The sequence below is a fragment of the Podarcis gaigeae genome (assembly GCF_964106915.1).
Source record: "Podarcis gaigeae genome assembly, chromosome: 10".
NCBI classification, from domain to species: Eukaryota; Metazoa; Chordata; class Lepidosauria; order Squamata; family Lacertidae; genus Podarcis; species Podarcis gaigeae.
The window spans coordinates 4,117,146-4,144,270 of NC_139686.1; the positions used below are offsets into that span (position 1 = coordinate 4,117,146).

The window sequence follows — 27,125 nt, forward strand, 5'->3', positions numbered from 1 at the left end:
CCGGAAATCTAAGCAGCGCCAGGAGAAACCTGCCCTTCCTTCCTCCATTTGCTGGAGGGAACAGATTCGGCAGTGTGCTTTAGCTGAGCGAACTCTGGTTTTGCCATTCGCCGTATATTTCGCTCCATAAGACGCACCTAGTTTTTAGAGGAGAAAAGGGGGAAAGCCCAGTTTTGGGAGGATTAGCTCAAAGTTGGGCAGCTTCTTTTGCAAAGAGGAAAAGCCCCAATTTTTTGAGGATCTGCTCACAGTTGTTGAGCCTACTTTGCAAAGGGAAAAAATGCTGTTTTTGTGAGGTTCAACTCATAGTTCTGCAGCTTCTTTAGGAAAGGAGCCGTTTCTACAGTTTCCAGACAGATAATCTAATCAGCCAGTCACATGTCGCTGGGGAAACAAACGGCTTCCGTCTGCAGAACATTCAGCAATGGAGGCGTGGGCAAGGGGCCCGAAAGGGAGCCAGCGATCGACGACACATTCACTCCATAAGACGCACAGACATTTCCCCTTACTTTTTAGGAGGAAAAAAGTGTGTCTTATGGAGCGAAAAATACGGCATTTCTTAAAATTTATACACTGCTGGGCTGTTAAAGCCAGGAACCTCTAAGCGGCTCACAAAAGATAAAACAGCGAAATCGAGGAAAATTCACAACCAGGCATGTGAAAGATTAAAACACAAAGTAAGAGAATGGCAAATCAAACTTTGTGAATACATAGATTTGGCAAGGTTAACGGCAGTGGACAATCAGATCAATAATTAATAAAAGAATGGGACTGTGTTAAAGAGTATATGGAAAAAAACCATTCTTCTGGAATAAACATATCAGTCTGCAACGAATGAAGTTTGCAAGGTCAAGGGAATGAAGAAATGGTTATAAAAGGTACAAAGCTAGAAATAACATATATATGCATGCATATATATATACCATTCAAACCTAGACAGCATCTTAAAAAGCAGAGACATCACCTTGCCAACAAAGGTCCGTATAGTTCAAGCTATGGTTTTCCCAGTAGTGATGTATGGAAGTGAGAGCTGGACCATAAAGAAGGCTGATTGCCGAAGAATGGATGCTTTTGAATTCTGGTGCTGGAGGAGACTCTTGAGAGTCCCATGGACTGCAAGAAGATCAAACCTCTCCATTCTTCAGGAAATCAGCCCTGAGTGCTCACTGGAAGGACAGATCCTGAAGCTGAGGCTCCAAGACTTTGGCCACCTCGTGAGAAGAGAAGACTCCCTGGAAAAGACCCTGATGTTGGGAAAGATGGAGGGCACAAGGAGAAGGGGACGACAGAGGACGAGATGGTTGGACAGTGGTCTCGAAGAGACCAACATGAGTTTGACCAGGCAGTGGAAGACAGGAGTGCCTGGCGTGCTCTGGTCCAGGGGGTCACAAGGAGTCACAAAGAGTCAGACAGGACAAAACGACTAAACAACAACAACAAACAACCATTACGATAAAATGAAAAGTTGAAGGCTCCAAAGAATGGAAGGGAGTCAAAGTGTATGTATGTTTGTTTACATTTTTGTGGTTGTTGTTCTTTTTTTCTTTCTTTGGTTTTTTGACGAATGTATTCTTTTGTTTTATATTTTATGTTGTAATTCTGCATTGAAAATAATGTTTAAAAAGGAGAAGCAGGACTAAGACGTGGAGATATGCTCCAGAGATCCAGACCGTGGGGAGCCTCAAGAAATGAATAAATACAATTTGGACTATAATTTGATCTTTTTAATTTTATTTTATTTTATTTTATTTTATTTTATTTATTTTAAATTATGATTGGATATTTAATTGGATTTTTTTTATTGGAAAATCAATAAAAATGATTTTAAAAAGAATAAGAAAAGTTTAAAAAATAATAATAAAATAAATAAAACCCTGAAACAAGTTGAAATTTGACTCGACTTTCTAAGACAGGCTTGTCTAAAGAAGAATGGTCACAGGCAAAAAGAGCGCAGTGAAGGCGCCTGCTCAGTCTCAATTGGCGGGGAGTTCCGAAGGGTAGACAGGCGCTGCCGCACGAAACAACCAATTTTTTATCAACGGATAGTGGGAATTGCATGGCACCTGTGGCCATGCCAGTTCATAGCTGTCAGCTTACAGATTTGAAAATAAGGGACCAGCAGCCTTGAAAATAAGGGATCAGCAGCCAAAATAATGGATTTTGCTTAGCTTATGCACGTCGGGGCTCCCGTAATCCTGGAGCAAGGAGTTCCATTGGCCCTTCCCTGCCCGAGAGAGAGGGAGGGAGGAAGAGAGACTCTCACCCATGCCACCCGCGAGCCCGGCATGAGGTGGTTGCGGCACCACGGCAGCCGTAGAAGCGCCATCCTTCTGTGTCCCTCCCCATTCCCTCCTCTTCCTCCTCCCTCAGGCCGCCTCCTCAGCCGCCGCTGCCACCTCCAGCTTCCCCTGGCAGCGTGGCAGAAGTCTCGCAAGAGAGGGGCTGCCTGCCCGCCCACTGCCACCCGTCTCCTCACAACGCACCCCTGAGGGGGAAAAGGGAGAGGGAGACGTGGCAGCTCGTGTGTGGTGGAAGACCCCGAGTCGCTGCTTCCCTCCCGAGCCGGGCGAGCATGAAACCCGGGAAATTTAAGGGACATCATCAATCCGGGACAGCAGCAGGACATGGTGCTGCGATAAGGGAGTTTCCCAACAAATAAGGGACGGTTGACAGCTATGTGCCAGTTCTGCCAAGCAAAGGGGTTGAGGGGGTGCAGGCGGGTGGTCAGGTGATCTCATTGTCCCAATTTGTTACGGGCTTTGCATTTTAACCGCAACACCTTTGACTTGGCTGGAAGCTCAACTGGCTCCCCTCCCCGTCCTTCTGCGGGCAGAGGAAGGTTTTTCTTGTTCCAACAGCCTTTAGGGAACTGACTGCTTTAAGCTAAAGGGCTTTTTACTGCCTTGTCTGTTTTAAGCAGATATACGGTATATACTAAACGACTAATCAACAACAAAGATTAGAAGAAGCCGCGTACGGACTCTGTTTTCTGCACGCTGACACACAGTAGCAAACACTGTGCTCTACTCCGCTATGGTCCAGAGAAGCCGTGAGGCAGCACGGAAGTGTACCGGACCCCATTTACTCCACACCCCAGTACCTGAGAGAATAGAATAGGTGATGGCAGCCTTCAGGTCACGGTCTCCGTCCTCAGCGTGGATGGGACCAGGCAGGAACTGGAGGGGTTCTGTCTGCAAGAGATAAACAACCTTCAGGGAAAGCAGGCAGAGAAATATGCATGGGCAGGGGAGCGGGTTTGAGTTTCTGCCCTGCACATTGTTGCAGGAATTTATGTATGGGGGGGTTTGCCCCTCCAGCAGATATCATGCACATGCAGCCCACTACCAAAACCAGCACACTTTTGTAACTTTTGTGATTTGTCCCCACAAAACACTTCATCACAGTTTCTTCCTGTCTATTCAAAAGGCCTCTGCTGCACAATACCAAATGTAAGAATTCACTGATAAATGTCTCTATGTACTGGCTCACTGGGAAAACTTAATAAATTCATATAGACATGTGAGCTCAGCTACTCAGCAGCCCCTCTGCTTGAGTGATAATCCCTGGCATCCTGATACAGTGGTGCCCCGCAAGACGAACGCCTCGCAAAACGAAAAACTCGCAAGATGAAAGAGTTTTTCGTTTTTGAGTCGTTCTGCAAGACGAATTTCCCTATGGGCTTGCTTCGCAAGAAGAAAGCCCATAGGGAAATCTCCGGGGACCTCTTTTAAATGCTGGCAGTGGGGAGCAAAGCCTTTCGCTCCCCTTCGGCCTTCAGAAGAGATCCAGGAAGGCCGGCGGGGGCCGAAAGGCTTTGCTCCCCACCGCCAGCATTTTAAAAGCGGTCCGGGATAGCAGGGAATTGCGCTGCGCTTTCCCGCTATCCCAGACCGCTTTTAAAATGCTGGCCATCGGGAGCAAAGACTTTCGCCCACCACCGGCCTTCAGAAGAGGTCCTGGACCTCTTCTGAAGGCCGGTGGTGGGCGAAAGTCTTTGCTCCCCCCCGCCTGCCTTCAAAAGCCGTCGGGATAGCGGAGAAACGGCAGAGAAGTCTCCGCTGTCCCGGGGGCTTTTAAAATGCTGGCAGTCTGTAGCAAAGCCCTCCTGTCCCCGGAGCTTGCGGGGCGGGAGGTGGGGAGAAGGGCTTTTCTTCCCATCGCCAGCCTTCAGAACAGCCTTCTGAAGGCTGGCGGTGGGGAAAAAAGCCCTTGTTCCCCCCCCCCCAGCCTTCAGAAGAGGTCGGGGGACAGACTGTCCCCGGACCTGGTCTGAAGGCGGTTTCCATAGGAACGCATTGATTGATTTTCAATGCATTCCTATGGGAAACTGTGCTTCGCAAGACGAAAAACTCGCAAGACGAAAAGACTTGCGGAATGAATTAATTTCGTCTTGCGAGGCACCACTGTACCTGAGTGCCAGACAGGTAGCCATTCCAGAAATAACAAACCCAGATGAAGACAAAAGGGTGTGATTTACTTGGCTGGGAAACAGGGAAATGTAAATATCTCTTTTGTTCCACTTGATGGGTGTTTGGTGGAGGCAAGGAGAACCATGGGGCAGGGTCCAGGATGCAGGGTCCAGGATGCCACCAGACCTCCCTTTTCATGATGTAACCATGATGTATTAGAGGTGTATTTGGGGGGGGCTGTAACATGGGGATGAGCAGCTAATAAAAGTTTGGGTTCTCTTTTGTATGGGGCTTCCATCTTGTTCCACCTGGTGGCAAGTGGGAGTCCTGTCGCGACAGTCTTCAATAAAGACCAAGCCTACTGGCTGCTCTTTTGCTCTGGTATTCCTGGCTGGTGTCCTTGTTTTTTGTGCAAAGGAGCCCTCAGATTTCTCTGTTAACAACGTCACATTTTTAACAGCAGGCACCACATTTCCAACACCAGACGCCCCTGCTCACCTTGACCTCCCCTTCTGTGATGTTGGCGGTGTAGACAGGGCTGACACAAACGCCGACCCCGTCGTGCGACAGGAAGTTGCACGGCAGGAACTGGGGGTACTGGTCGTCTCCGTCCATCACATTGACATGGATCCTGGCTGAGGAATTGTACCTTTCCTTCGTGTTCATTTCCTGGGGCAGAGAAAGCTCAGGTTAAACACCCCAGTGTGAGAACATAAGAAGAGTGTGCTGGATCAGGCCAGTGATCCATTCAGTCCAGCATCCTGTTCTCACAGGGGCCAACGAGATGCCTCAACAGGAAACCCTCCAGCAGGATCTGAACACAAGATCCTTCTTCCCACCCTGTGGCTTCCAGATTCTGGTGGAAGCAAAGCAGGAGCTATTGTGGTTGGTAGTCACAGATGACCCTCTCCTTCTCCATGAATTTGTCTAATCCTCTTTTAAAGCAAAATAATAATAATAATAATAATAATAATAATAATAATAATAATAATAATTTAATTGTACCCCGCCCATCTGGCTGGGTTTCCCCATAGAATTGGGGACACCTGGCTTACTAGCAGTACATGGGTAAAGGGATCTAGGGGTCTTAGTGGATCACAAGCTTGACATGAGTCAACAGTGTGATGCAGCAGCAAAAAAAAGCTAACACTATTCTAGGCTGCATCAATAGAAGTTTAATGCCCAGATCAAGGGAAGTCATAGTCCCGCTCTATTCTGTCTTGGTCAGACCACACCTGGAATACTATGTCTAATTCGGAGAACCACAATTTAGGAATGATGTTGACAAGCTGGAAGGTGTGCAGAGGAGGGCAGCCAAGATGATCAAGGGTCTGGAAACTAAGCCTGATGAGGAACAGTTGAGGGAGTTGGGGATGTTTAGCCTGGAAAAGAAGAGACTGATGGGGAGATATGAGAGCTGTTTTCCAATATCTTAAGGGCAGTTACGTGGAAAAAGGAAAAAGCTTGTTTTCTCCTGCTCAGGAGGGTCGGACCCGAACCCATTACAATTTGATATTTACAGTGGACGCTCGGGTTGTGAACGTGATCCATGCAGGATGCACGTTTGCAACCCGCAGAGTACGTAAACCCGCAGCGGCGCGTCTGCGCACATGGGGTCGCGATTCAGTGCTTCTGCGCATGCATGACGTCCAAAACCCGGAAGTAACCCGCTCTGGTACTTCCGGGTTTCAGCAGTCCGTAACCCCAAAAAACAAAACCTGAAGCATCTGTAACCCGAGGTATGACTGTACAGTGGTACCTTGGGTTACATACGCTTCAGGTTACATACACTTCAGGTTACGGACTCCACTAACCCAGAAATAGTACCTCAGGTTAAGAACTTTGCTTCAGGATGAGAACAGAAATTGTGCTCTGGCGGTGCGGCGGCAGCAGGAGACCCCATTAGCTAAAGTGGTGCTTCAGGTTAAGAACTGACCTCCAGAACGAATTAAGTACTTATCCAGAGGTACCACTGTATTTTGGTTGGATAATGTTCTCGAAGCTACCAGCATGAGTTTAACCGAACTGCGGGAGGCAGTGGAAGACAGGAGGGCCTGGTGTGCTCTGGTCCAGGGGGTCATGAGGAGTCGGACACGACTAAACGACTAAACAACAACAACCACTGTATTTTAAAAAGCTAATCTGGTAAAGCAAAATGGGAGCAAAGGAAAGCAGGATGTGATTTTTGTAAACCGCTTTGAGGTCTTCTGACTTTACAGTGGTAGGACTCGAACCCATGGCTTTGGGGAGAATCAGGAAAAACCTTCTGACAGTAAGAGCTGTTCGGCTGTGGGAATGGTCTCCCTTGGGAGGTTGTGGACTCTCCTTCCTCGAAGGTTTTTAAGCAGAGGCTGGATGGCCATCTGTCCTGCATGCTTTAGCTGAAATTCCTGCACTGTAAGGGGGTTGGACTAGATGACTCTGGGGGTCCCTTCCAACTGATTCTACAAAATCAGAACGAATGCTCATTGAACAGCAAAGCAGCTTCCTGGAAACGAATCGTGGCAAATGCTCTCTGAACACGTCACACGGAAGCCCTGGCGTTGAGCTGCAGAGCCCATAACGCACCTGTGGGCACGTGCCATGGGTGGCTGCCCCAGGGCACACCTGAAGGGCACCTGGCTTGGAAGCAAACCAGCAGGGGGGGCAAGGAGGAAGAGGCAGGAGCGGGAGCAGGACGGGCCTCGTGCAAGGGACGGTGGCGCTGGGCACCTTGCCACCTGGAGAGCAGCCCAAGTGCTTCGTGGGGCAGGTGTGGGCGATGCAGAAGGGCTGGCGCGAAACCGGGGGGCACACGCCATTTGGGCAAAGAGGGGGTGAGCCTCACAGATGGCGGGGGGCGCATCTTGGCATTCCTGGGGCCACGAAGGGATGGGGGCTGGCTCTGGATGCAGCGAATTGCCGCTTGACGTTAGCCCTCTTAGAGAAATTAAAAGAAGGGGGGAGAGATTTAAGCCATTAGCCCTGAAGGGGGGAGCTGACAGGATCACGTCACCCCCAATTAGCCAGCTTAGGGAGGCCCAGGCGGCTGTTAATGAGCCGGCGAGCGGCGGAGGGGGGGGGTGTGCCTGAAAATAGCTGCCCACAAGGAAAAGCCTCCTGGTCTCTCCGAAAAGCCTCGCTCTCTGCAATTGCTTAGGTTTCAGCGGCGATTCCCGCAGTTGGACGAGACAACCTTCTGACAGTCTTCCCCAACCTGGTGCCCACCAGATGTTTCGCCCAACATCTCCAACCAGCACGGCACGTGCGTCTTGAGGGCGCTGTCTTGGCGAAGGCTGCCCTGGCCACCCCGTGGTTGCCTGGCAGCGGACCAAAGGAAGTCTCCTTCGTCGTGGAGCGCAGACTGTGGAACTCACTGCCACATGAACGGCATTAAAAGAGAACCGAGTGAGGGCTCTGGAGAGCTCACAATGGCTGTGCTCTCATTCCTGCATCACACAGGGTTGGGCTGGATGACCCTCGTGGGTCCCAAATCTCCAATTCCACGATGCTTCTGAATACCGATTGCTGGAAACCACACGAGGCGAGAGGGCTCTTGCGGCTGGATCCTGTTTGTGAGTTTCCCCATAGGTGTCTGATTTACATGGGTTGCTCTTCCGGCTTTTGCTTCTGACTGGATGGGCTGCTGGCCTGATCCTGAAGGCTTGTCTTGGAATCATAGAATTGGAGAGTTGAAAGGGACCCTCAGGGGTCATCTATTCCAACCCCCTGCAATGCAGGAAACTCAGCACCCATGACAGATAAGCACCCAACCTCTGCTTAAAAACTTCCAAGGAAGGAGAGTCCACCACCTCCTGAGGAAGCCCATTCCACTGCCAAACATCTCTTACCATCAGCAATGTCTAGGCAACACGATGAGCATGTACGTACACAATAGACAATCTTTATAGAATTCCTTCAAACCATAACAAGTCCAAAATGAAATCTTTAGTCTCAAAGTCTCTGGAAATCTTTAAATGAAGCGAAGTACCAGATTTGTGGGACACGGGTGGCGCTGTGGGTTAAACCACAAAGGACTTGCCGATCAGAAGGTTGGCGGTTCGAATCTCCGCGACGGGGTGAGCTCCCGTTGCTCGGTCCCTGCTCCTGCCAACCTAGCAGTTCGAAAGCATGTCAAAGTGCAAGTAGATAAATAGGTACTGCTCCGGCAGGAAGGTAAACGGCGTTTCTGTGCGCTGCTCTGGTTCTCCAGAAGCGGCTTAGTCATGCTGGCCACATGACCCGGAAGCTGTACGCCGGCTCCCTCAGCCAATAAAGTGAGATGAGCGCTGCAACCCCAGAGTCGGCCTTGACTAGACCTAACGGTCAGAGGTCCCTTTACTTTTACCAGGCTTTGTACGATGAAAGACAAGCTGCGAAGCTTTGTGTATTCGGCAAATATGATGTCAACACTGAACAGAGATTCCGGATATTGACTACTGTTTCGTAGAATTCTTTGTCAGCCTAGTGGGAGGATATAGAATTGCTTCATAAACCCATCTTATTTCGAATGAATGTATGTAAATGAAAATATCAAATGCTGTGGAACAGTGCTCATGTAATAATGTAGTCACTGCTGACAAACGAAACAGTAGTCTATATCCGTAATCACTGTTCAGTGTTGGACATCATATTTGCTGAATACACAAAGCTTCACAGCTTGTCTTTCATCACACAAAGTCTGGTACCTCGCTTCATTTAAAGATTTCCAGAGACTTTGAGACTAAAGATTTCATTTTGTCCTTGTTATGGTTTGAAGGAATTCTATAAAGACTCTCTATTGCATATTTACATGGTCATTGTGTTGCCTAGACATTGCTGACATTCTCTTTGCAACACAGGGGTTGGTTTGGTTACAAAAAGCTCTTACCGTCAGAAAGTTCTTCCTGATGTTTACCCTGGATCTACTATTTTGTAACTGGAAGCCATGGGTTCAGGTTCTACATCCCAGAGCAGGAGAAAAACCGTTCTTACTTTCTCATAAGGTGCTCGTGTTTAAAGCCCTAAATGACTCAGGCCCCAGAGGGGGACCTCTTGAGAGCTTCTCCATCCTCTGAGGCTCAGGATGGTAGCCTGGGAGAAAGGTCCTTTTCTGTGGTGGCCCCTAAGCCATGAGACTCGCTCCCCACAGAGGCATGTCTGGCACCTTCATTGCACAGCTTCTGGAGGATGCTGAAGACACTTGTCCCTGGCCTTTGACCCTTCAGGTACAGTGGACGCTCGGGTTGCAAACATGATCCATGCGGGATGCACGTTCGCAACCCACACCGTCACATCTGTGCATGCGTGGGTTGTGATTCGGTACTTCTGCACATGCGCAAAGCGTGATTTAGCGCTTCTGCGCATGCGCGACCGCCGAAACCTGGAAGTAACCAGTTCCGGTACTTCCGGGTTTCGGCGGTCCGTAACATGAAAAAACGCAACCTGAAGTGTCTGTATGACTGTACAGTGGTACCTCGGGTTAAGTACATAATTCGTTCTGGAGGTCCGTTCTTAACCTGAAACTGTTCTTAACCTGAAGCACCACTTTAGCTAATGGGGCCTCCTGCTGCCGCCATGCTGTCGTCGCATGATTTCTGTTCTCATCCTGAAGCAAAGTTCTTAACCTAAAGCACTATTTCTGGATTAGCGGAGTATGTAACCTGAAGCGTATGTAACCTGAAGTGTCTGTAACCCGAGGTATGACTGTATATGTTTTTAGAACCCATTTTATTTCTGTAACTGTTATTTTAAACTGGTCTTAACATTTTAACCAGTTTGACCTGGCTCACAGTTCAAAATCTTGTGAGCCAGCCTGGGGCCTTGGGGTGGGATATTAATAAGAATAAGAGTAATGTGTTCGAATTCTGCTCCCCAAAGGCATCCGGTTGGCCTCTGTGAGACAGGTTGCCAATGGCCTCACCCGGCAGGTTGTTCTCATGTTCTTACGAGGTGCTGAGAAGACAGGCACTGGCTGGCATCCTGGTGTGTGGGAGCAGCGAGGGGCAACAGCGAAGAGAGGATTCGGCCCTTGTGGGTGCCCCCCACGCCACCCCCAATCTCCCACTCCCCTCCTCACCACGGCATGGATCACAAACTCCAGGTGTCTCTTGGTCTCAAAATCCAGCGCTTTGCCCAACACGATCCTCCCACTGTTGGGCAGGTCGATCCGAAAATATTTGGCGTCGGCCTGGAAGTTCAAACAGGGGTGGTAGCCATGCAGCTGGCACAGCAGATGCCCACAGAGGGTGGCAAGCCCGGCATCCCTCTGGGTCCCCTCTCCCCAAGGCGCTTCTCCCCCCCCCCCCCCCGCTCACCCCTTGCCCGCAAATCCATTTCCTCCACCCGCAGAGGTATTGGCTGTAATCTACGCCCACGGCCAGGTCTAGGTGTCCTGGTTCCCCCCAGCTAATCCCACGCCCACACCGGCGTTGCCATGGAACAAAGGGGGTCAGCAAGGGATGGGCAAGCGCGCTGCAGCCGCACGGTTCTGGCCGAGCGAGGGCTGGGCACCGGCCAACTCAGCCAAGGCTCCAGCACAAAATGGTGCCAACGCCTTTGCTTTGCTCTCCGCTGCCGGCAACCAGTTTGGTGCTGGTAGGACGGAAGGTCGGGAGCTGAACAGCAGGTGGCGCCAGAGCAGACAGAAGGAGACCCACAACTTTTTTGCTGATATGGTTGCGCTCTGCGTGGTTGGTTGGTGGGGAAATGGACGCATAAACGGAAAGGGGAGCAGCCAGAAGGGGCCGCCCGAGATCATGTACTGGCCCAGTGAGATCTCACACAATCTTCCCTGAGGAAGGTGGTTGGGTTTAAAAAGTTTTCTCCATGCCTGGGTTTGCAGGACCTGGCCTGGGGGTTGGACTAGATGACCCTCGGGGTCCCTTCCAAGTCTATAATTCTGTGATTCCCACAGCCAATTAAGATAGGGACAGTCACATAGGGGCGTTTCCGGGGGTTTGCCCAGAGTGCAATTTTGCCTCCGGAACGTAATCCTGGCACAAGCTGCAGGGTTGCACAAATTCTAGCTCTGCCTATAATACTACTACTAGTAGTAGTAGTAGTAATCATAACAACAACAACAACAACAACAACAATAATAATTTATTATTTATTATTTATATCTCACTCAACTGGCTGGGTTTCCCCAGCCACTCTGGGTGGCTCCCAACTCAATATTAAAAACACAATAAAACATCAAACAATAAAAGCTTCCCTAAAGTGGGCTGCCGATGTCTTCTAAAAGTCAGATAGTTGTTTATTTCCCTGACATCTGATGGGAGGATGTTCAACAGGGAGGGAGCCACCACCGAGAAGGCCCTCTGCCTTGTCCCCTGTAACTTGGCTTCTCACAATGAGGGAACCACCAGAAGGCCCTCAGCGCTGGACTTTGTGTCCAGTGTGGATGATGGAGGTGGAGACGCTCCTTCAGGTCTACTGGGCAAAGGCCATTTAGGGCTTTCAAGGTCAGCACCAACACTTTGAATTGTGCTTGGAAACATACTGGGAGCCAATGTAGGTCTTTCAAGACCGGTGTTATGTGGTCTCGGTCACCAGTCTAACTGCCACATTCTGGATTAGTTATAGTTTCCTGGTCACCTTCAAAGCATAGCTGTCAACAAAGGTAGCCCCACATAGAACGCATTGCAGTAGTGTAAGTGGGAGAAAACCAGAGCATGTACCACTCTGGCAAGACAGTCCGCAGGCAGGGAGGGTCTCATCCTGCGTACCAGATGCAGCTGGTAAACAGCTGCCCTGGACACAGAATTGACCTGCGCCTCCATGGACAGCTGTGAGTCCAAAATGACTCCCAGGCTGCACACCTGGTCTTTGGTGCAGCAGGGAGGTCGGTACACCAAAGGGAATCCTGTACTGCCCTTATTGCACAACATCCAGAACATTTATACTAAAATTAAAGTAATCCCCAGGCCCAACTAAAAGTGTATCTTCCTCCTCCCAGTGGCCTTGGGGAGAGGACTCACCGACGTGCCGTCGATCACGTACATGAGGGTATCGCCATCGGCGTCCTCCGCCTGGGTGCTGAAGATCACGGAGTGGGGGGCGGCCAGCTGGGGACGAGAGGGTGGGAGAGCAGGGTTAGGTGGGAAGTCAGGCCTAGTGAGAAGAGTCCTCCTTATCAATTCTTTCATCCTTCCTGGGTTATGGTGATTAAACATACCATATTTTTCGCTCCATAAGACGCACCTAGTTTTTAGTGGAGGAAAGGAGAAAAGCTCCTTTTTTGAGGATCAGCTCAAAGTTGTGCAGCTTCTTTTGCAAAGGGGAAAAGCCCCTTTTTTGAGGATCAGCTCAAAATTGTTGAGCTTACTTTGCAAAGGGAAAAATCCTGTTTTTATGGGGTTCAACTCACAATCCCGCAGCTTCTTTAGGAAAGAAAAAGGGAGCCGTTTCTACAGTTTCCAGACAGATAATCTAATCAGCCAGTCCCATGTCGCTGGGGAAAGAAACGGCCTCCATCCATAGAACATTCAACAATGGAGGCCTGGGCAAGGGGCCGGAAAGGGAGCCAGTGATCGACCGCACATTCACTCCATAAGACGCACAGACATTTCCCCTTACTTTTTAGGAGGAAAAAATTGCATCTTATGGAGCAAAAAATACGGTACCCAGGCAACGTGGCTGGCTAGATAACCTCGTCCCTCAAATGCAGGGGCACCAGTAACGTCTCATCTGCCCGCCGTGAGAAGGAACGGGAAACACTCTCTTTTGGCAGAACATCAGGTTTCTCAGGACTAGCCTTTTCCACCGCAGTTTAGCAGTTAAGTCATGCACTGAGGACCAGGGAGACCCGAGTTCAAATCCTCATGCCGCTATCAAAGCATAGCTGTCAGCTTACAGATTTGAAAATAAGGGACCAGCAGCCTCGGAAATAAGGGATCAGCAGCCAAAATAAGGGATTTTCAGAGCACAGGTATGTTTGACTTCTGAGCCCCTCCGAGCCAAAGGCAGAAAGCCCAGCCAGCAGCCAAACGAAGCCTCAAGCGGTGGTTCCCACAGCGCAGCAACCCGGCAAAGGGGATGCAGCAAGGAAAACCACTGTCACCTCTCCGCTGGGAAGCGCTGAGCAAAAGCGAGTCCCCAGGCAACGCGGCCGATTTGATCAGCACAAGGCATGCAAGCTCCACCCCCCAGTCGTTCTTAGACTCCTTATTGGGTGAGCAACGCAGCCAAGCAACCCAGTTGGAGCCTCCCTCCTCCCTGGCCGGCAGGGAGGGAGGGAGAGGAGCTGCTTCCTTTGAAACCAGGGAAATTTAAGGGACATCATCAATAAGGGACAGCAGCGGGACACGGCACTGGGATAAGGGACTTTCCCGCCAAATAAGGGACGGTTGACAGCTATGTATCAAAGATTTACTGGGTGACATCAGGCGGGTGTGCCAAGTTGCACCCAACATGTGCTGGGGCGACTGTTGCACATTGATGATGTCACAAGCACGATGCTTTCTTTGCCCCACCCCCACCCCTGGTCAGGCCATGCCTGCCAGGATGCTCTGGCAATCACGGCGGGGGCCGCAGAGGGCGAAAATCACTCTCTAAGCCGCTCGCCTTTACCCGGCACACCTGTGCTTGCCCAGGGGTTAAGGGGGATGATGGCCCCCTCAATATTGGGTGAAGGGCCTGAGCCCCCTGCCTCAAAATATTGAGTGGGGTGAAGCTCTTTCTGCCCCCTATATCCAGCAGCCTGACCTCAGGCCAGTCACTAATATCGCTCAGTTTAACCTGCCTTGCAGGCCTGTTGGGAAGATAAAATGGCTGGAGGTGTGCAGAGAACCAAATCTTATTCTTGGAGGAAGATAATAATAATAATAATAATAATAATAATAATAATAATAATAATAATAATTTTTTATTTATACCCTGCCCTTCCCAGTTCAGAAAACCGGGCTCAGGGCGGCTGACAACAAATTTAAACCACTTAATTGATGCAACAAAAAACAGCAGCAAAAAAGAATATAAAACATGAATAACAATAAATTCAGATTTCAAAAATCAATTTAGGAGGGAAATCCATCCAGTAAACATTAGATGATCACCAGGGCTAGCTGGCTAAATTAGTCCTATTTGGGCCAGCGAGGAGACCAGGGGAGAATTAGTTGTGGGATCCCAGAGCGGGTAATCTTCATAAAAAGGGGAGGGAAGGAAGGGGAATAAAAGATCAGGCTAAGTTCAAATTGAAAGCCGGGCGGAACAGCTCTGTCTTACAGGCTAAATCCTGCAGGGCCCTGGTCTCCTGGGACAGAACATTCCACCAGGGCGGAGCCACCACTGAGAAGGCCCTGGCCCTGGTGGAGGATAGTCTGACTTCCTTAGGGCCCGGGACCTCTAAACTATGGTTATTCATGGACCTTAAGGTATTTCCTTAAGCTTGGTATTTCCCCTCTCGAGTCCCCTGTTCTGGAAAAGAGCCCGGTATCTTCAGTCCCTCCAGTCCTGGCCGGGCGCCAGGCGCTCACCTCGCTGATGTTCTGCGTCAAAATGGTGTCCTCCTGGAACCGCGGCTTGTTGTCGTTCTCGTTCATCACCTGGACGATGATCCTGTACTCAGCCTGCCAGGAAAGAAGAGGGTGTTGTGAGGGGCTTCCCTCGAGAGCTGCCTGCCCCGGAAAACTATAGTTCCCTTTGCTGGGAGGAATAGGGGCGGGGAGAGGCCTGCGCCTTGGAGTTTGAAGACAGGGATCACTGACAGCAACACCACAGCGGATCCCCCGATGATTCTGGATCTCGATTTACGATTTTGTGCTACACTTTACAGCAAGGCTCCCATGGGAGAAGTGTCACAGGGCGCCAGAGCTACAGGAGACGACTGCCTGCATCCACACCATGCATTTAAAGCTCTACGACACTACTTTGGGCAGTCACGGCTCCCCCCAAAAGAATCTTGGGAACTGTAGTTTGCTGAGGATACAAAGGCTCCCCCAAAAGAATCTTGGGAACTGTAGTTTGCTGAGGATACAAAGGCTCCCCCAAAAGAATCTCGGGAACTGTAGTTTGCTGAGGATACAAAGCCCCCCCAAAAGAATCTTGGGAACTGTAGTTTGCTGAGGATACAAAGGCTCCCCCAAAGAATCTTGGGAACTGTAGTTTGCTGAGGATACAAAGCCCCCCAAAGAATCTTGGGAACTGTAGTTTGCTCAGGATACAAAGGCTCCCCAAAAGAATCTTGGGAACTGTAGTTTGCTGAGGTGGCCCTCCCAGGGCTACAGCCCCCAGAGAGGCTTAACACCCAATCCTTCTTCCCAGGGAATTCTGGGAACTGTAGTTCTGTGAGTGAAACAGGTGTCTTCTAACAACTCTCAGCATCCTTAACAAACTACAGTTCCCAAGGTTCTCGGCCATTTCAAGGGGTATGGTTTAAACGTATCTCCATCACCCTCAGATTTTAATCGTATTGTTTTCAGGAGCCCTAGGCTCTCACAACAGGAAATATTAATACTAATAATTTACAAAGGAGAGTGAGCCATGTATAGTCTTGGATTAATTTTGAAGGATTGTGAGAAGTTCATAATAAAAAAATATATATATTATGAAACCATTCTGTGGACACCTCATGAATATACATTGTAATTTTTTTAAAAAAACAACAACAACTGATTTTGAAGATTGAATTTTACACATTGTTACGATGGAATGTGTTTGATTAGCTGTCAGTGTGAAAGAGAAATAAAGTACAGAGTTTTAGGGAAAATAATAATAATGATGATGATGATGATGATGATGATGATGAAGACAGCAGTTCTTTGAGAGGGACGTTTGTGTCGGGGACAGGATTCAGCCTTCACCCGGGTGCGAGTGCGAGTTTGTGTAGAAGCCCTATAAAGGTAAAATTTGCATTTGTGGCCCCACCCCTTTTGCCTTTTGCCCCGCCCATGGCAGCCCGTGGTCCTCAGGAGGTGGCTTGGAAAGGAAAGTGGCCCTCCAGGATTACAAAGGGCTCTCCTTGCTCGAATTCCCCTTGGAAACATTTGTGGCATGCCTTGCAGGGCTGGTGTGCGCGTGGTCAGCAAAACCAGGGCCGTAAAGCACTTTGTAAGCAGCAGCCAGAGCCATGCTAAGCAGGAGACAAGGAAGGAGGTGCGAAAGGAAATTGAGCTTGAAAGGGGGAGTTTTAAAATCCTGCCCAGGACGTAGGAATGCCTAATAAATAAAATAATAAAATAATAAAATGCAATGTTTTGTACCGGCGAGAAGCCGTCTTCCGCGCATGTGAAGGAGACCATCAGAACAGGAGTTTCCAACGCCTGGAAGAGAGAGAGAGAAAGGGAGAGCGTCACCCTGACATCATTCATGCATCTCTTTCCTCAGTTTTGCAAATGCAGAATTGCTTTTTTTTTTAATCATTATTAGTAACACCTGCCGTGTGGAACGCCCTCCCAGCAGATGTCAAGGCAATAAACAACCATTTTACTTTTAAAAGACAACTGAAGGCAGAAGTTTTTAATGTCTGACGCTGTATTGTTTTTAATAGTTGGCTGGAAGCAGCCCAGAGTGGCTGGGGAAACCCAGCCAGATGGGCGGGGTATAAATAATAAATGATGATGATGATGATGATAATTATGCTCACCAATGGTTCCTCATCATTCTGGGGGTGGAGAGAGGATAAGAGGGGCGCTGCAGGACTCTCTCCAGGACCCGGTGTAGTACGCCAATTTTATAAACGGCTTGGATAAAAGGAATTGAGAAGATGCTCATCATATTTGCAGGTGGTATCAAACTGGGAGGGGAAGCTAAGGCCGCAGAAGACAGATTCGGGATTTAGGATGGCCTTAAAGACTGGAGAAGAGGGCCAGAAGTAACTAAATGGATCTCAGTAGGGACGCGGGTGGCACTGTGGTCTAAACCACTGAACCTAGGGCTTGCCCATCAGAAGGTCGGCGGTTCGAATCCCTGTGACGAGGTGAGCTCCCGTTGCTCGGTCCCTTCTCCTGCCAACCTAGCAGTTCAAAAGCACGTCAAAGTGCAAGTAGATAAATAGGTACCACTCCGGCGGGAAGGTAAACAGCGTTTCCGTGCGCTGCTCTGGTTCGCCAGAAGCGGCTTAGTCCTGCTGGCCGCATGACCCGGAAGCTGTACGCCAGCTCCCTCGGCCAGTAAAGCGAGATGAGCGCCGCAACCCCGGAGTCGGCTACGACTGGACCTAATGGTCAGGGGTCCCTTTACCTTTAGGGACAAACAGATGGTACTGCGCTTAGGCAGGGGGAAAATCCGAGGCACAAATATAGGATGAATCATAGAATCATAGAACTGTTGGGAATAGACCCTGAGGGTCATCTAGCCCAACCCCCCGAAACCCTTGGGGTCCCTTCCAAGTCTATGATTCTATGATTTATAAGAACTTGATCGTTTAGTGTGGCAGCAGTTACCCTTGGGAACTCCCTGCCTATTGATATCAGGCAAGACGCCTTCACTGTATTCTTTTCGGCACCTGCTAGAAACATGGGAGGATGGACGGTGGCTAACAGATTGAGGTTGAATCCTGACAAGACAGAAGTACTGTTTTGGGGGGACAAGGGTTGGGCAGGTGTGAGGGACTCCCTTGTCCTGAATGGGGTAACTGTGCCCCTGAAGGACCAGGTGCGCAGCCTGGGTGTCATTTTGGACCCACAGCTGTCCATGGAGATGTTAGAATTCCTGCTCCGTGATTGCAGTCATGGGATTGCTGTCTTTCACATGACGGTGTATGTTTCGACTCCACAGAGTGGGAAGGCACGGAGACAGGATGTTTGTGTTACTGTGGTCCTTGAAGTGGGACAATGTCCTTTGTTCTCTCTCTTTGCTGTCTGATGCTAGAGAGAGAGGGAGCCATGTTGCAGGGCTCCTGGTGTGTTTATAAATAAAGTAGATTAGCCAAAATGCTGAGTTGCTGAGGTCTGTTATGCATGATGCGCAAACTCTGCAGATCCCTAAGTGTGCCAATGTCTGTTGGCATCGCTCGCTGTGGTGTTCTAAGTCTCTCTAGTGTCATACGAGCAAAAACAGGGGTCACCGAAAGAAGTCTTGTCCTTGCAGGTAGCAAGACTGGAGCAGCACCGGATTTCGGTTTGATGAGGCCCTAAGCTACTGAAGGTCATCGGGCCCTTTCTATGTCCAGCTGTCCTTTGCCAACAACAAATAGTCACTGTTTTTTGTGTTGAATATATGCTATATGGTAATTGATGGACCCAATAGGTATCTCAAGCCATTTGCACATGTTGCCGTGCAACCAGTCCATGCAGAATGTAGGCACCCTATATATAGAAAAGAGCAAACCAGTGATATTTTAGGGAGCAGGTGAGCAGGCGTAGGCAACCTTCAGCCCTCCAGATATTTTGGGACTACAGTTCCCTCATCCCTAACCACTGGTCCTGTTAGCTAGGGATCATGGGAGTTGTAGGCCAAAACAACTGGAGGGCTAAAGGTTGCCTATGCCTGACTTACATAATAGGAGCCTACACAACACGAAACACTGTTGCTGTATGTAGGTTTTACTTTATATATATTTTTATCTTATATTTTGGAAATGTACATCCAGGTGTTTTTTTCCTTCTTTTTTTTTGCGGGGCCCACAAGAGAGTGGAGTTCTAAGCTATAGGTCTGGGGTTGCAGCGCTCATCTCGCTTTATTGGCTGAGGGAGCCGGCGTACAGCTTCTGGGTCATGTGGCCAACATGACTAAGCTGCTTCTGGCGAAGCAGAGCAGCGCACGGAAATGCCGTTTACCTTCCCGCTGGAGTGGTACCTATTTATCTACTTGCACTTTGACGTGCTTTCGAACTGCTAGGTTGGCAGGAGCTGGGACTGAGCAATGGGAGCTCACCCCGTTGCGGGGATTTGAACCGCTGACCTTCTGATTGGCAAGCCCTAGGCTTTGTGGTTTAACCCACAGCAGCTTAATTTATACATCTTAGCTTATACATAAATCCGGCACTGCACGGGAGCAACACTCACCTCTCGGTCCAACACCTTTTCCTCAGAGACATTCAGCCGCACAGCCTTGCCGTCCAAGTAGAACCAATCGGCATCGATCCCGCCCAAGGTCAGCTGGACGGAGTCGCCCTCAGGATCGCCGGACACCATTAACCGGCAGACCAAGGTGCCGTAGGGGCTGTTCTCCGGGATCTCAGTGAAGATGTTGCTTCCCCCGCTGCACTGGTCAGCAACCGCTGGAAGTCCCGGAGTGGGAAAGGGACAGGTCAGACACTGCTGAGAATTTCACAGGAACGAAAATTAAACACCACCCACAATAACAGAATGGCAGACTCTCACGACTGAATACCTCGAACTGGCAAAGATGATGGGGAAAGTGAAAGAGCTCCCAAACCAGAAAGTAATACAAAGAATGGAAAATATTCAAGGATGTTAACGGAGAAATCTGAGGGCTCCCTTGGACAAAAAACAAGGACACCAGCCAGGAATACCAGAGCAAAACAGCAGCCAGTAGGCTTGGTCTTGATTGAAGACTTTCGTGACAGGACTCCCACCTGCCACCAGGTGGAACAAGACGGAAGCCCCAAACAAAAGAGAAACCAAACTTTTATTAGCTGCTCATCCCCATGTTACAGCCCCCCCCCCCAAATACACCTCTAATACATCATGGTTACATCATGAAAAGGGAGGTCTGGTGGCCGTAATCTGAGTATCCTGGACCCTGCCCCATGGTTCTCCTTGCCTCCACCAAACACCCATCAAGTGGAACAAAAGAGATATTTACATTTCCCTGTTTCCCAGCCAAGTAAATCACACCCTTTTGTCTTCATCTGGGTTTGTTATTTCTGGAATGGCTACCTGTCTGGCACTCAGGTATCAGGATGCCAGGGATCATCACTCAGGCAGAGGGGCTGCTGAGGAGCTGAGCTCACATGTCTATAGGAATTTATGAAGTTTACCCAGTGAGTCAGTACATAGAGACATTTATCAGTGAATTGTTACATTTGGTATTCTGCAGCAGAGGCCCTTTGAATAGACAGGCAGCAACTGTGATGAAGTGTTTTGTGGGGACAAATCACAAAAGTCACAAAAGTGATGGTGCTGATTTTGGTGGTGGGCTGCATGTGCATGATATCTGCTGGAGGAGCAACCCCCCCTCAACCTAGACATAAATTCCTGCAACAAAGATTACCTAAAAACATATTGTGCACATAACAATCTCCTTGCGGAATTCAACCGATCCTTGTAAAATGCAATGTGCAAATGTGAATTTGTTGGAGTACACGGAAACAAATTAGGGTGATAGGCTGCGTGTGAAACGTAAATAACAATACAAGTACAATGAGAATACAAGTACAATGAGAAGAATTGGAAGTCTTTTATTTAGAAATTCAATGAACAGTTGTATAATAATGCAAATTCTTATTTTGTATGTCCCCTCCTTTATCTTGTCTTAATCTTTTGTTTCTTTTTCTAAATATTTTTATTAACCAATTTCAACATAACAATTTATCAATCCTCTTAATCAATTACATTATCCCCCCCCCACCAAGGACTCCCCTGCCTGATTTCTTTACATAAATTGTTTTCTGCATGTTGCAAAATTGTACATATCCTTACTTTATCTTTTTTTTAAAAAAAAAATTATTAACAGGCCAATCACATCACATTATTCAAATCACATTAGTTCTGAATTATACAGCCAAATTTTAAATTTTTGAAGGTACCCATATATCAAGCTCCGCACAAGTCCAAAATTCCGGATAAGTCCAGACATCACTCATTTTACTGCATTAAATAATCAGTTCTATCCAGTTCGATCCGGATAGTCCTTTATTACTTTCTTTCTCATCTTGTTGTAGTCGTATATTCCTTTCTCTGCGATCTCTGATGATTCTCACAAGCAGACTGAAAGCTGGCATCTCTGTGTGGGTTTTGTACTCTTCAAAAGCTATATCACTCCGGGACAGCCTCTGTTCGACACCTCCGTAAACAAAATTAATCTTCGGTCTGCCCTTTATTTTTCCAGGCTAGCCAAATAAATCAAATAGATCAGGGGGCTCTGTCAGGTCAAACTTTCAATTCCAACACTCCTTCTCTTTCCAACAGTCCTGATTCTCCTCCCCTGTCCTTCTTTCTCCAGCAAGCCTGTCTTGGCGAGACGCCATTTTTTAACTGCGTCATTAAAATTCCTCACCGTTCATCAATCTTCTCTCCTGTTGTAATCCATCCCCACACAGTTCTTAAAATCCTGCTTATGATTCTTAAAAAACGTGACGATCTTGTTTCTTTCTGGGATGGAGGGTTATTTTTATCACATCATATAAAAGAAAAAAAAGGGGTTTTCCTCCACCACCCCTTCGTTCCAAACATACAGTCTCTTGGTGGTGACACATCAAAAGATTTACTTATCCATCCGTCGCTCTGGGTCACAGAGATCCATTATTCAGCAGCCCTATTGTCAAGCTTTACTTGATATATGTGCTTCAGCCTCATTTCCAATTGTATGTTTCCAATTATAATTCTGAGCTGAAGCAACCAGCACGCGCTAATTGGAATCGGCGTCAGGAAGAGCTGACTTCACTGAGGGCTCGTGCCAAGTGTTCGGCACCCCCATCTCTCAGATCAGGGGGTGCATTATGAACACCACTGGCAGGACAGGGTCCCCCACCTCCTGGGGGAAAGGGGAGGCTGCCTACTTCCCATAGCAGCCCCTGAATTACCTCGTGTGGGTCAGAGAGATGTTATTGTCGGCCATCTTCCAACACGCCACCTGGTGGCCCTTCACACATATCCTTACTTTATCATAAAGCCAGAAGCGGCTTAGTCCTGCTGGCCACATGACCCGGAAGCTGTACGCCGGCTCCCTCGGCCAGTAAAGCGAAATGAGCACCGCAACCCCAGAGTCAGTCACGACTGGACCTAATGGTCAGGGGTCCCTTTACCTTTACTGTTGTTTGAAAATTCATAAACAGAAGACATATACCGTATTTTTTGCTCTATAAGACTCACTTTTTCCCTCCTAAAAAGTAAGGGGAAATGTGTATGCGTCTTATGGAGCGAATGTGAGCTGCGCAGCTATCACAGAACCAGAACAGCAAGAGGGATTGCTGCTTTCACTGCGCAGCCATCCCTCTTGCTGTTCTGGCTTCTGAGGTTCAGAATATTTTGTTCTTGTTTTCCTCCTCCCAAAACTAGGTGCGTCTTGTGGTCTGGTGCGTCTTATGGAGCGAAAAATACGGTAATATGTCACAAATAATAGGAATCAAATAACTGTTCCATGGACAGGAATATAGGAGTGGTGCGTCACTATCAAAGATCATTGAGATGGAGGCAAAACGCCTTTTCCCAGTCAGTATCCTGCAAATGCAATGATAGGCGTTCCAAACGTAGCAACAGGGTAACAATTCTTCCAGGATAATGAACTTTTTACATTGTCCACAAAGGTACATCTAATGGCCATGGATCAACTTATTATTAGCTGATTTGCTGCTGGTTCTTGTCCAGAGCTTTCTGTTTTGCAACACAAATGGAAAGGTCTGGCAGCTGGGAGAACCTGAGGAGGACTGGGGGAGCCTTATAAATTCGTAGTGTGCTTTAAACCCCTTATCCAAAGCAGCTTGAGCCACAAGCTCTTCCTTCCTGCGTGCACTAAGATTTCTGGACTCATTAACAAGTTTCACCCCCGAACAAAATCCATCTGGTACCCAGTGGTGGAGTTAGATCGTTTCAGACTCCGGACTTAATGGTCTTGTTCCCAACCGCCCTTCTTTTAGGTAGTGTTACGGAAGTTACGGGGGGGGGCACATCTTTAAAGTTGTTAAATGTTACAAATATTATGCATAAAGGTATCCTTTCGGCTTGACAGCTGAGTGAAGTTGTTGTTGTTTAGTCGTTTAGTCGTGTTTGACACTTCGTGACCCCCTGGACCAGAGCACGCCAGGCACTCCTGTCTTCCACTGCCTCCTGCAGTTTGGTCAAACTCATGCTGGTAGCTTCGAGAACACTGTCCAACCATCTCGTCCTCTGTCGCCCCCTTCTTCTTGTGTCCTCCATCTTTCCCAACATCAGGGTCTTTTCCAGGGAGTCTTCTCTTCTCATGAGGTGGCCAAAGTCTTGGAGCCTCAGCTTCAGGATCTGTCCTTCCAGTGAGCACTCAGGGCTGATTTCCTTCTGAATGGTTAGGTTTGATCTTCTTGCAGTCCATGGGACTCTCAAGAGTCTCCTCCAGCACCACAATTCAAAAGCATCCATTCTTCGGCAATCAGCCTTCTTTATGGTCCACCTCTCACTTCCATACATCACTACTGGGAAAACCATAGCTTGAACTATACGGACCTTTGTTGGCAAAGTGATGTCTCTGCTTTTTAAGATGCTGTTTAGATTTGTCATTGCTTTTCTCCCAAGAAGCAAGTGTATTTTAATTTTGTGACTGCTGTCGCCATCTGCGGTGATCATGGAGCCCAAGAAAGTAAAATCTCTCACTGCCTCCATTTCTTCCCCTTCTATTTTCCAGGAGGTGATGGGCCCAGTGGCCATGAGCTTAGTTTTTTTGATATTGGAGATAATGACTATTGCGCCAAGTAAACTCCCCCCCCCCCCCATAATAATATAATAATAATATCTTTATTGTCATTGCCCTCTCTCGGGGACAACGAAATTACATCATCCCCATTCTACGTCACCCCTGTGCTGGCTGATCTGTGCCTTCTGCCTCTGAGCTTTCTCTTCTCCTACTCTCACGGCATGCCTGATCCTGGGTGAAGGGGGAGCAGGAATGCTTTCTAGAGACACTGAGTCTGACAGCTTTCTCCCCCCCCCCCCGCTGTTGCTGTTGCTGCTGCTGCTGCTTCTTTTTCTTCTTCTTCTTTCTGCTATTCCTCCTCCAATATTTCCCAGCTTCTCCCCTCTGCAGCCTCTGAACTGTGCCCTTCTACAAACCACCGTTCTTAATCTATATTGTCCTGATCTTCTAGGGAAGAGGGATGGGCGGTCCCCACCATTTTCTGTCACTCCAACCCCTGACAGTTCAGGTCCGACTCCACTGGCTGCCAATCTGTTTCTGGACCCAATCCAAAGAGCTGCTTTTGGCCTCAAAAGCCTCTTATGCAGCTCGAGAGTGCTATGCCAAAAAGACCACCTGGATCCCAAGAAGGTCACCTTTTCTCCATGGTACCTCCGAGGCCAGACTGTGATGGCCTAGGACTCGGGCTTGGACTCGGAACCAGAGGAGTCTCAGGCCACACCGGAACCTTTGCCTCAGGCGGCATCTGAACCGAGTCTGGGGCCTGATTCTGAAGAGTCCCAGTCTGCACCGGTTCCCCTGCAACAAGCACCAGCTGGGCCGAGTCAGGGGCCTGAACCTGCCCTGGCTCCAGAAGCGGGGATTCCCTCGTTGCCTCCAGCTGGGCCATCACTTACAGCTGCTCCACTACCAGTTGGGTCAGGGGAGGCTGAGGCGGCCCCTGGATCTAGTAACCCACCGACGTCTCCCGAGCTGCAGAGACGTCTGAGAGAAGGAGAGACCTGAGTACTCGCAGGAGGAGTGCTCGCCTTCGGGCGAGACAGGGAGGTGAGTCCCCGGGGGATCAGGACTGGCCGTTACCCCGACAGAGATAAAAGGCTGTCTGTGATGGCCTGGGATTCCGATTCAGAGGCTGAACCAGAGGAATCCCAGCCTGCACAGGAGTCCCCGCCTCCAGGGCCGGCTGAACTGGGGCAAGGCCTAGATTCTGAGGAGCCTGCACCTGTGTCAGATCCTCAGGAGCAGGCACCAGGTGAAACCATTCTGGCCCCAGAGGTGCTTGAGGACTCAGTGTCTACAGGTGAGCCTCCTCCAGGGCCCAGTAACCCTTCAGCCTCTCCTGAACTGCAGAGGCTTAGGGCAGAGAGGTGAAGGGAACTGGTTGCTCCCAGGAGGAGTGCTCGCCTTAAGGCCAGAGGAGGCGGGGCTCCTGGGGGCCGGGACCGCCCCTGGCCTTAGAAGAAGATAAAGGTCAGTCAGCCCAGTCCCAGGTTGCGGGAGCAACGTCGTTGTTGGCTTCAGACCTTCCAGTGTACCTGTTCCCTGCTCAGCCTCCTGCTCCTGACCTTCCAGCGTTCCTGTTCCCGCCCGGCTCCCAGCTTCGGACATTCCAGTGTTCCTGTTCCCTGCCCGGCCTCCTGCTTCTGACCTTCCAGCGTTCCTGTTCCCCGCCCGGCTCCCTGTTTCGGACCTCACCTCTCATCTTGTGAGCTCTGACTACGGTAACGGTACCTTCCCCCCGGGACCAGCACACTGTCGGACCCCGCCCCAGGTTGCGGGAGCAACAGTGCTATATGCCAGATCCTGCACCTGTACTTGCCTGGTTTCCTGTCTTGGCCCGGTTGGACTGAATCCTAGTGGAACCTTTGGATTCTGGACCGGTCCTGGACCTTATTTCTCAGGTTACCCCCGGGGCCAGCACACAGACGGCCTACCTGCCTGCGATGGCACCTCTCTGCCCTTCCCGGTTCCTGGACTCACCTGTGATGAGCCGGAAGGACATGTCGATGGCGAGGAAGAGGACTCCGCATGTCAAAGGAGGCATATTTTGCAGCCAGGCGACCCGGGATAAGCGGTTCTCACATGCAGGACTGCAGGGCAGGGCAGGCAGCCGCAAGCAGGTTTCCTGGAACGGGAGAAAGCATCATGACCGAGGGTTGAACTGAATACAGATCAAGGGAATCCAATCGGATAATTTCACTTCCCCCAAACTTCAAATGAGGTCCACATCCATTTGCAATTTTTTAAGAAACATATACAAAACATCCTCACGAAAACTCAGCATCTTTTTAGTGCAATTTTCTACCAATATAAACTCTTCTTTTTTTTTGCAGACGAATATTCACATTTTTGCAAGTGACATTTCTTTAATACAGTGCTTTTTTCCCTGTCAGGCAGATAGGCAGGGGTACTCATACCCTTAAACATTTTGTGAATCTTTGTACTTTTGTCCATTTACTGTATTTATTTTTTCCAATTTGGACTATAAAACAGTGGTTTTCTTGAGTCAAAATGAGAGTACCCCTAAACATTTTTTATAGAAAAAAAAAGCACTGCCTGAATATAATTCATTTTTGCATGTTTGCATTTTGGAATGATAACGAAGCGAATACAAAGATGGAGCTGGCCTTCCATTGTTTACAACAATGACAGGAAGCCACCTGTCTATTATTTGATTCCAACGGGTCCTCCTGTCTATCAGCAGAAGATAGAGAAAGTGATGTCAAGCTTGCCTAGGTCAGGGGTCTGCAACCCGCGGCTCCGGAGCCGCATGTGGCTCTTTTACACCTTTGCCGCGGCTCCGGGGCGGATACTAGCGAGGGGAGGAGGCGCATTGTGCGCCCTGACACTCCCCACTGTGACGGGCGCTGTACTGGCTGTGATGTCGCATGGGGGCGGTGCGTGCGTTAGTCACGCACTGTCCCGACGTCACCTTCCCACCCGCTGTCAGATCGCGGCTCTGGAGATATATTTGTTTTAAATGTCGCAATGGTTTTGCGGCTCCCAGTTTTTTTTCTTCTTCGGAAATGGGTCCAAGTGGCTCTTTTTGTCTTAAAGGTTGCAGACCCCTGGCCTAGGTCAAGTCAAACCACTGGTCCATTTCGCTCCATATTATCAACACTGTCTGGTGTATGGGAAACTTATTCCGGAAGATAATTGTGATTAGTGATCTGACAGGGTCAACTCTTCCTGTCTCTGGTTATCTACATATCTCTTCCTGGCTCTGGTTGTCTATGTTTTATTACTTTCTCTATCCCTTGTTAAAAAAAGAAGAAGAAGGCTTTGATGTGTGGTCTGTTGGCAAATGGT

The 27,125-nt window shown here is 49.0% G+C and overlaps 1 protein-coding gene across 1 annotated transcript in view; it reads right to left on the minus strand.

Moving 5' to 3' along the window:
• The window catches only part of LOC310825843 (cadherin-related family member 5-like), a gene marked incomplete at its 5' end in the record, with an annotated part of 46,805 nt that extends 20,945 nt beyond the window's left edge, over positions 1 to 25,860 (minus strand). The window contains 8 exons of the mRNA XM_083699665.1: positions 3,101 to 3,191; positions 4,908 to 5,078; positions 10,447 to 10,557; positions 12,350 to 12,436; positions 14,843 to 14,935; positions 16,568 to 16,627; positions 19,313 to 19,527; positions 25,797 to 25,860. Coding sequence (XP_083555791.1) covers positions 3,101 to 3,191; positions 4,908 to 5,078; positions 10,447 to 10,557; positions 12,350 to 12,436; positions 14,843 to 14,935; positions 16,568 to 16,627; positions 19,313 to 19,527; positions 25,797 to 25,860 — 892 coding nt within the window. The remainder of the gene's footprint in view (positions 1 to 3,100; positions 3,192 to 4,907; positions 5,079 to 10,446; positions 10,558 to 12,349; positions 12,437 to 14,842; positions 14,936 to 16,567; positions 16,628 to 19,312; positions 19,528 to 25,796) is intronic.
• Positions 25,861 to 27,125: the final 1,265 nt, after the last annotated feature.